This window comes from Sorghum bicolor, chromosome 3 (assembly GCF_000003195.3).
Source record: "Sorghum bicolor cultivar BTx623 chromosome 3, Sorghum_bicolor_NCBIv3, whole genome shotgun sequence".
NCBI lineage: Eukaryota > Viridiplantae > Streptophyta > Magnoliopsida > Poales > Poaceae > Sorghum > Sorghum bicolor.
In genome coordinates, this window is record NC_012872.2 from 45,490,698 (window position 1) to 45,499,082 (window position 8,385).

At 41.2% G+C, this 8,385-nt stretch overlaps 1 protein-coding gene and 1 long non-coding RNA gene across 6 annotated transcripts; one reads left to right on the forward strand and one right to left on the reverse strand.

The window, feature by feature from the left end:
- Nucleotides 619-6,211, forward strand: LOC110434032. 3 transcript variants are annotated; one of them, XR_002451486.1, is made up of 5 exons: nt 619-1,034; nt 4,588-4,643; nt 5,059-5,130; nt 5,741-5,949; nt 6,076-6,211. It is a non-coding gene; the product is annotated as an uncharacterized LOC110434032 (long non-coding RNA). The 3 variants fall into 3 exon arrangements; XR_002451488.1 differs by having other exon boundaries at nt 619-1,027; nt 4,512-4,643; XR_002451487.1 differs by having other exon boundaries at nt 619-1,027.
- On the reverse strand, nt 1,046-7,994 carry LOC8074951 (putative ABC transporter C family member 15). Of its 3 annotated transcripts, none has more exons than XM_021457567.1 (11): nt 7,076-7,215; nt 6,612-6,941; nt 5,074-6,524; nt 4,608-4,694; nt 3,662-4,246; nt 3,411-3,575; nt 3,034-3,328; nt 2,412-2,932; nt 2,215-2,278; nt 1,905-2,144; nt 1,046-1,783 (listed from the first exon to the last, which is right to left on the reverse strand). In XM_021457567.1, the coding sequence occupies exons 2-11, from the start codon at nt 6,937-6,939 to the stop codon at nt 1,677-1,679; spliced, it is 3,843 nt and encodes a 1,280-aa protein (XP_021313242.1). In that variant the 5' UTR covers nt 6,940-6,941; nt 7,076-7,215; the 3' UTR covers nt 1,046-1,676. The 3 variants fall into 3 exon arrangements, with proteins under 3 accessions (XP_021313242.1, XP_021313241.1, XP_021313240.1); XM_021457566.1 differs by having other exon boundaries at nt 1,047-1,783; nt 2,412-2,569; nt 2,681-2,932; nt 6,612-7,994; XM_021457565.1 differs by having other exon boundaries at nt 1,048-1,783; nt 6,612-7,994.

Genomic DNA, 8,385 nt, shown 5'->3' on the forward strand with positions numbered 1-8,385 from the left:
ACCGCTTAATTTAAAAATGAGAGATGAGCCCTCTCCTTGCCACAGCAACGTTAATGCGCTTTCAAAATACGAATTTTAATTAATTATGAATTTGATGTGGTAAATATTGATATATATATATATATATATATATATTTCTATATTTTTCTAAAAGTCAAAGAAGTTTGACTTAGGATTGAACGGGAACCAATGGTATTGTGTTTCTCGGTGACACAATCACTACTTGGAGGTAGGAGGATCTTGCAACGGAATGATTGGTATTCCCTTCATTCTAAATTATAAGTTATTCTAATAATTTCAAAGAGTAAAAGTATTTTTAAATTTAACCTAAATTATAATGAAAATTATAAAGATTTATGACATTAAATAAATATATTATAAAAATATAATAAATAAAGAATCTAATAATATTTAGTAGATATCATAAATGCTTATTTTATAAATTTAGTCAAATTTAAGATGTTTTAATTTTCAAAGATTTTTAGAGTAACTTATAATTTAGAATAGAAGGAGTATTTCTGTGTGTTATTCTAAAGACACAGACACAGGTGTCTTATAGAATGGACCGAGGGGAATGAAATAGACAGTTACAACACAAATTATTTGCTTAGGCCTAGGGGAAATCAAAATTCAAGGGTTTTTTTCTTCTCGACGTTTCTTCCTTCTCAGCAGCAGAGTACAGTTCCATCCTCCAGGTCGTAGCTGGCTTCTTCCCAGAGGCCTAGATTCGGCCCACGCGGACACAGGCCTTGTTGAGCCACAACCCCCACGCTAGGCCAAGAGCCACCTCCTCTACCAGTGGCGGTGGGCGGTGGCACGGTCAGCGCTCCAATTCCAAAGCTGCTGGTGGTGGCACCATCAGCAGCAGTTCCAGGCGCAACACACGGTGAGGCGGTGGCCTCAGGTGGTGGCCATCAAGACGACCTACTCTTGGTGTGCCAAACAGCGGCTTCAGGCGTAGGACAGGCATCGGCTTCGCTGGGCCTCTATAGCGCCCACCAACCGTTCGTTCTTTTGCCTCATGGGAGTAAGGAGTAATGACCCTCTGCCATCAATTCTAATTGCTAATTTTTGCTGAATATAGTTGTCGGGTTCTGTGTTCTTTCTGCAATGGTGCAAACAGTAGATTTTATGTTTTGCAATTGCTAGTTTGAGCTTATTGTGGCTCAAACTAACAAATTCAGGCGCAGAACATGCATAGGCTTCAGCGCTCCAATTCCAAAGCTGGTGCTCTTTCTTGAGAAAAAAGAAGAATATGCAGAACGCTAAGATGTTATTGTCCTTTGGGAAAAAAAAACACATTTATGTACAACCATCTGTAAGGACTCACAGTAGAAAGAATCATGGCTAACAAATTCACGAATTGTACCATTACAGCCTGCTTTGTTGGTAGCAAAAAAAGATGAGCCATTGTAAGAGTAAGATCACCAAGTGGTCAATATGAACAAACACCTTACCATCATAAGCTGTCCACTAGGAAAAGAAGCATTAATAAGAAGGTTACTTTTTGCTATCGACTAACTATCTTTATGTCACCTTGTCACCGGTCCCGTCATCACACACGAATCAAAATTTCCTGGTTACCTGCTCTGACTTCCATACTGCTACAGTGCTACTATACACAGGACTAAGCAAGGTCATATGGTTAATGATTGGTTTATGGCTCCATGTCATCTCTAGTTAACGTTATCTGTCCTTCCCACAAATTCCATCACCAACTTTGAAAACGCTGATGATTCATCTCTCAGGAGATTGTTCGGAGAATCATACTCAAGTATCCTTCCTGTTGTACAAAATGAAAACAAAGTATTTATTAGATGACTTAGGTTTGTTAAAAATACCATCCCAGAACCTAGGATAAAACTAGAAAAAGAATCTTATTAGTTCTTTCTGAGTCATTTTACCTTCACCAAGTACAAGAACTAGGTCACTGTCAATCACAGTGGGAATTCTATGTGCAATTGTTATGACCGTGCAAGTTTTTGTTTCTTGCCTTATAGTCCTTTGGATAATATTATCAGTTGCAGTATCAACTGACGCTGTAGCTTCATCTAAAACAAGTATTTTTCTTTTCATTAGTAGCACTCTGGCCAAGCAGACAAGTTGCCTTTGCCCCCCACTCCAATTTCCTCCATCTTCAACAACTGCAAAAATGAATTGTAGTATAAAACTGGGTTTAAGAGGACACATAAATGTCAAGGAAGACATTGATACCTGGTGCATCTAACAGTCTATTGTCTTCTCTAATAATCTCCTCAAGGCAACATTTACTAGCAACCTGTAAATATTAAAAAATTAGAACTGATAAACGAAAATTAAACTAAACCAGCATTTTCAACCACAGTTAAAGTGTTGATGAAGTGCCAAATAGCATACAACATCATGAGGATGCTAAAGGCATATTGGCGTACCTCCCATATTTCAGCATCTGTATGTTGTTGTAGAGGGTCTAGGTTTGATCTGACAGTGCCTTGGAATAGAGTTGGTTCTTGAGGTATAATGCTTAGTCTAGATCGCAAATCATGTAATCCCAAAAGTGATATATCGACTCCGTCTATGAGTATCCGTCCTGCAGATGGTTCGACAATCCGAAACAAAGCCTGGATGAGAGTAGACTTCCCACTCCCTGTCCGCCCAACCACCCCAATTTTTCTTTCTCCAGGAAATGTGCAGCTTATACCTTTGAGCACCATAGGCATGTCAAGATTGTACGTGATTTGTAGACCATCAATTTGAATGGTTCCATACCATGGCCATCTTTCCATCGGTCTGTTGTCTTCAACCACTAAAGGAGACTCACTTGGCATGTTTGAGAATTGCATAATTCTCTCTACTGAGATCATCTTGTTCTCAACATCGCATAAGTTCCATATTACCCATGCTTGTAACACATTAAGGTTGAGACCATATGTTGCTGCAAGCCCTGCAAGGCCTAAAGAAGGAGAAAACCAAAACATTGTCACTTATATTAGAACTACAGAACTAGGTTGAAGCATTGAATGGTACTAGTAGTTTTGTTACTGGAAAACTTACTTGGGTCAATAGTATCATGAGGCAAGGAGACAAGGATGACCAGCATCACAAAGAATACCAGATTGAAGAGGAAGTTGATACGGACACACAACCATTCAATCGCTGCTGCATTGTGGAAAGTGATGCGGGAGTAGTCATCTATTAGTGTAAGGCTCTTTCGTAAAAAAAGTTCTCCCTGATTAAAGCATCTAATTGTTGCAGCCCCTGATATAGTCTCAGAAAAATGGTGGAGAATTGGAGCCTTTTTAATGCCAACCAACCTCGCTAGTTCTCTCGCTGAACTGATGTAATAGCTCTACATAAATTTACAGATTAGTGTATTACTCATTTATATGCCTCAAATCCGCAAATGCCATCAATAGTACATGAAGATTTACCTGATAACAAGTGGATATGGAAACTATTACTATGAATAAGAATAGTATGGGCCAAGCAATTTGGGACATAATGAAAATGATACTGAGGAGCTGAATTAGTGCAAATATCAGCCCTGCTAGCCTGTAAGGAATGTCTATGTCAACTGTGCTTTGATCTGTTGATGCCTGAAAAACAGAAAAGCTGAACTGTAAGGACTAACTGGAAGGAGAGTATTTGTTATGATGTTACATCCAGGTATGCTGGTGCTCACCCTATTTAGGATTCGACTTGATGGAGTGGAATCAAAGAAATTAATTGGTGCTCGGAATATATTTTTTATCATGCCTAAGAAGAGCTGCTGTGCTGTTTCGATTGCAATTGCTGATAGGACGAAAGCTCTCCCCAGTATAAATACTGAGCTTCCTGCTGACAACAACACAAAAATACCAATCATCTTCTCTCTGCTTACTAGTTCTTTCCTCTCTGATGCCCATGCAATCCAGTAGTTGCTACATATCTGTAATGACTGGAAAAGGACTTGGCATGCAAGAATTACAGGAATGAGGGCTCCCCTGTAGGCTGAGGTAACAAACTTTCGGTAGATACCCCATTTGACCCTTCCAGATTCACGCTCTTCCTCACTTTCCCTTCCAAGCACAGTGTGATCTGGCTCTATCTCTGTGAGCTCCATTTGTTTCTTGTATATTTTGTTGGTGCCCAAGCCCTGAACTTTCGCAGGGTTGACCTGACTAAGGGACTTATTATGCGCATCCATTTGCTTTGAGAACTCACCATCTTTGTCTGCTATTAAATTATCATACTTTCCGGATTGAACAATTCTTCCATCTTTCATGACCTATAAGTAACGAGTCATTAGCATAAATTAGAATTGCCCTTTTCTGTAAATTCATGTCTTACTAATTGTAGACACGCGAGCATGACTAGAAGAATTTTTAATTAAGAAATAAAGTGTATTGAGACTCCAGTATCTCTAAGGGAGGCTTCTTGCCCCCTAAGCAATATACTCCTATATAATCCACCCATGAGGCTGTGCAATACAACCAACAATTCCACCGGATTCTATTCATTCTACAGTGACAATTCCTTTCCTTTTTTTGTAGAACCAAAAAAGACTTGCAACATACTTTTCATAACTAGGAGCTCCTCTGAAATATGGTTTGCTATAAATTTTCTCAGGACTAAGATAGCTGTCTTACCAAAACAAGATCCGCATCTCGCAGAAACTCTAGCTGGTGAGTTACATAGATGACTGTCTTTGAGGACATTTGACTCATTAAACATTCCTGCATATATATAGAACTGATATTATTGTTCAAGTTTATTGGCAAATAGAATACATTTGGAAGGTTATTTTTCGTTCTTCAAACCAGATATGTTTGATTCTAATCATCTAAAGAATCTGAATTGCAGTTAATGATGAGGTTCCCATAATTGATGCAAGTTCTTAATTGCTTATTGATCCAAATACCTGATTTATATTATATATAAGTTAGGGAGTCCCTGACAGAAAGAATGTCTGTAAGCATAATTTATTTTTGGTTATGATTCTTGCTTTGCATGTTAGTGCTACAAAATTTCCTGCCTTGGGGCATGCAATTTTTCCATAAAGTACATGTGAATCTCATGAAAAAATATGCATTGTTGCAGATTACTCATTTGCACCTTGAAGAGGTGTGCTCCAGTGTGTGCGTCAACCGCACTGAAGGGATCATCCAAGAGGTAAACATCAGCATCACTGTACAATGCTCTGGAAAGCTGAATCCTCTGCTTCTGGCCACCACTTAGGTTCATGCCTCTTTCCCCTACCACAGTCATATCTCCACTAGCCCATAGTTCCACATCTTTATTCAAAGCACACCCTTGTAGCACCTCATCATATCGGGCCTTGTCCATGGCCTTCCCAAACAGCACATTGTCCTGAATTGTCCCGGTTTGAATCCATGCACTCTGTGGCACATATGCCCTTGACCCAACAACCATTGTTTTTGCACCACTGACCCTTGGAATCTCACCCATGATGGCACAAAGGAGACTTGATTTTCCTGATCCAACTGGCCCACACACAGCAACTTTATGACCCTTCATGATGTCCACCTTTCTATCAATCTTCAGTGTGAACTTTGTATTCTTCAAGCTGTTGTCAGTGGCTTCCCAACTGTATTCTCCTGCTCCAATCTCCACAATGCCAGCCACAGACTGCTTCTCTGTGCTACTTCTACTGCAATAGATACTTGGCTTTGTGTGGTGGTCTTCTTTGATGAACTCTTCGATTCTATCTAGGGACACCTTGGTTTGTGTGACCATTGACACTAACTCTGGGAGGTTGTAGATTGGATCTTGCAGGATTCTGAAAGTAGCAAGTGCTGATAGTACAGTTCCTGCCGACAATGGAATGTCTACAAGAATGCAAATTCCAAAGGTGACAACTGAGACCAACGTTGGTGATGCCCAGAAGAGGAAGGCTATTGCTGAGCATGTGTACAGATACCTTCTGAGCAACCCTCTCTCCACATCCCTGAGCTTCAAAAGCTTATCCAAGTAGGCTGTCTCCCATGCATGCAGTTTCAAAATCCTCATGCTTTTAAGAGCCTCTGCTGTGGCCTTGATGCGTGAGTCTTTCGCCTCCATGATCTTCATGTTGAGATTCTTCTGTGACTTTGCCAGGGGCGTGTTGCTCACCATGATCAACACTGTTGCAAAAACAGCAGACAGCGATGCTGCCATCCCAAGACTATGGTACAAGATGACAAGTGCCAGTGAGACTTGCAAGGGCAGCAACCAAATTCCATGGATGTACCAGAAAAACTCACCAATCTTCTCTACATCCACATCAAGGAAGTTCACAATTCTTCCTGTCCCTGCAGGTGAGTCCTTTATCAATAGGGATTTCTTGTAGATGGACACCATCAGTGCTGCACGCACCCGGAATCCAATTCTACGAGCGCCAAAGTACCACTGCCGCTGTGACAGTGACTCTACTGTCTTTGATACAAAGAAGAGGCTTGCAAGCATGTATCCATGTCCATGGCCTCTGTCAGGGTTCTTGTCGGAGAGCAGCTTCACTAAGTAAGTGATCAAGAATGGTCCCATATAAGAAGCTAAAGTGTTAAGCCCTGTTAATTAAAACCATGTATTATATTAGTATACTGAGGGGAGAAAAGAACAGCTTTATTTCTGATAAATTTCATGGTAACGATTACCTGCAAAGACTGCATTGATGACCAAAGGTGTCCAAACAGCACAAATGATGCCTTTTTGTAGTGACATCGGCTCTGTTTTTTGCTTATGCATTGTTTCTTGAAGCAATGCATATGACTGGTCTGCCGTCTCTGACTGAGGAACAGCTGGGATGTGTTCAATCTCAAGCCGTACGTGGTGTCCCTTCTCAAAGACCGGGTTCAACCACTGGAATGTAAGCTGACTCCACCATCTGGAACTGGAAAACCTATCCCTTCTGCTATCGCCACTGTCTTCCCTCGTGAGCAATGGTTGGTTCAGTTCATCTTGGTTTGCTTCAGAGGTTCTCATGGCTATTGCAAGTAGACACAGACATATGATGGCGCAGAAGGGCAGCGAAGTGAAATTGACAACAGTTGCAGAGTTGATTAGGTGGAGCAAATGCAATGAAGTGAGGAGTGATTCTAACAGGGAGCTGAAGACCCACCAATAAACAAGAACTGCAGGCCAGTTTGATCCAAGTCCTGCTCCTTTGTGTTTGCAGTAGACTGAGAAGAGAGTCACCAAAATCCATGACAGTGAGGCGAAGATGAAGCCCAAGGAGATGGTTTGGTGCTTCCAGACTCCAAGAACAGCAAAGCCAATATGTATTGACGTGATTAAGGCATTGCAGACTGAAATTATGTGTGATGGGAGGAGGGTCACCCCCTTCCTTTCTGCTGAAATCACGACACCACTTCCTGCCTCATGTTCTCCCTCCTTCAGTGTGAGAAACTCTCCAATGACCCAAAGCAGCAAAACAGCAAATGCTGATAGGCGCACATAATCCAATGCTAGTAATATCTCCATGGGATGCTAAAATCAACAGAATGTGGCAGAGAGCAGTACAACACGTAGATGGATAGCGTTACCCTGTTATATTGAAGCAAGACTGAGTCAGAAACTGAGACAAAAGTAAGCAAAGAGAACCCAAGAGGCCAGAAGAAGATACCAAAATCAGAGCCTGGCAGCACATGGCTGACCAAAAAGTAGGCGATGCAGCTTGTTACTTTCGACCTAATCAAAAGGAGGTCTGCAACCAAAAGGCGCTGATCGGCAAAATGTTTGTGTTGGAACCAAGAATCTTGATTGTATTTGGTAATTGTCAGCTATATACTTTTGGCATAACCACCAAACACGTCTGTAACTGCACATCTGCAGCATCCAAAACACATTCACCGGATCTGGGGCTAATGCAGATGAACCTGGCTCCACTTTCAGATCTACTTCATCGTCTTATCATACGACGTTAAATAAAATTCTCACAATGCATTGATGCCTTTCACCATCTGAAAAACCTGTTCTTTGCCTGATGTTCCTTTTATGTTATGTCTACTATGTGCTCCCTCCTTTTTTGCATGAAATGATCAAACAAGTGAACATTTTTTTTGTGAATAAAACTAGCACTGCTGCACGATCGGGCATTAGCACCGGTCGCGAAGGGCCTGTTGCCCCGGTTCCCGAGCCGGTGCTGCCCCTTCCGGGACTAAAGGCCCACCCTTTAGTCCCGGTTCGGGGAACCGGGGCTAAAGCCCCCCCCCCCCACACCGGTTGGTTATACCAACCGATGTTAAAGGGTCCTGCCACGTTGCAGGACCCTTTAACACCGGTTGGTATTACCAACCGGTTTTAAAGGGTTCTTTTTTTTCTTTTTTTTTGGGTTCATTTCTTCGATTCTGTTTATTGTTTATATATAATAATAATTGGTTTGTCAATACATATTTTATGCTGATATAACAATATATATATTACACGCAT

What these genes read in the sequence shown, in the direction of transcription:
- LOC8074951 (XM_021457565.1), bottom strand. Translation starts at nt 7,437, where the DNA reads ATGGAGATATTACTAGCATTGGATTATGTGCGCCTATCAGCATTTGCT. An exon ending in CATCAATGCAGTCTTTGCAG is followed by an intron (nt 6,525 to 6,611) that starts GTAATCGTTACC and finishes TTTAATTAACAG; the next exon opens with GGCTTAACACTTTAGCTTCT. An exon ending in GAGATGCGGATCTTGTTTTG is followed by an intron (nt 4,247 to 4,607) that starts GTAAGACAGCTA and finishes CGTTACTTATAG; the next exon opens with GTCATGAAAGATGGAAGAAT.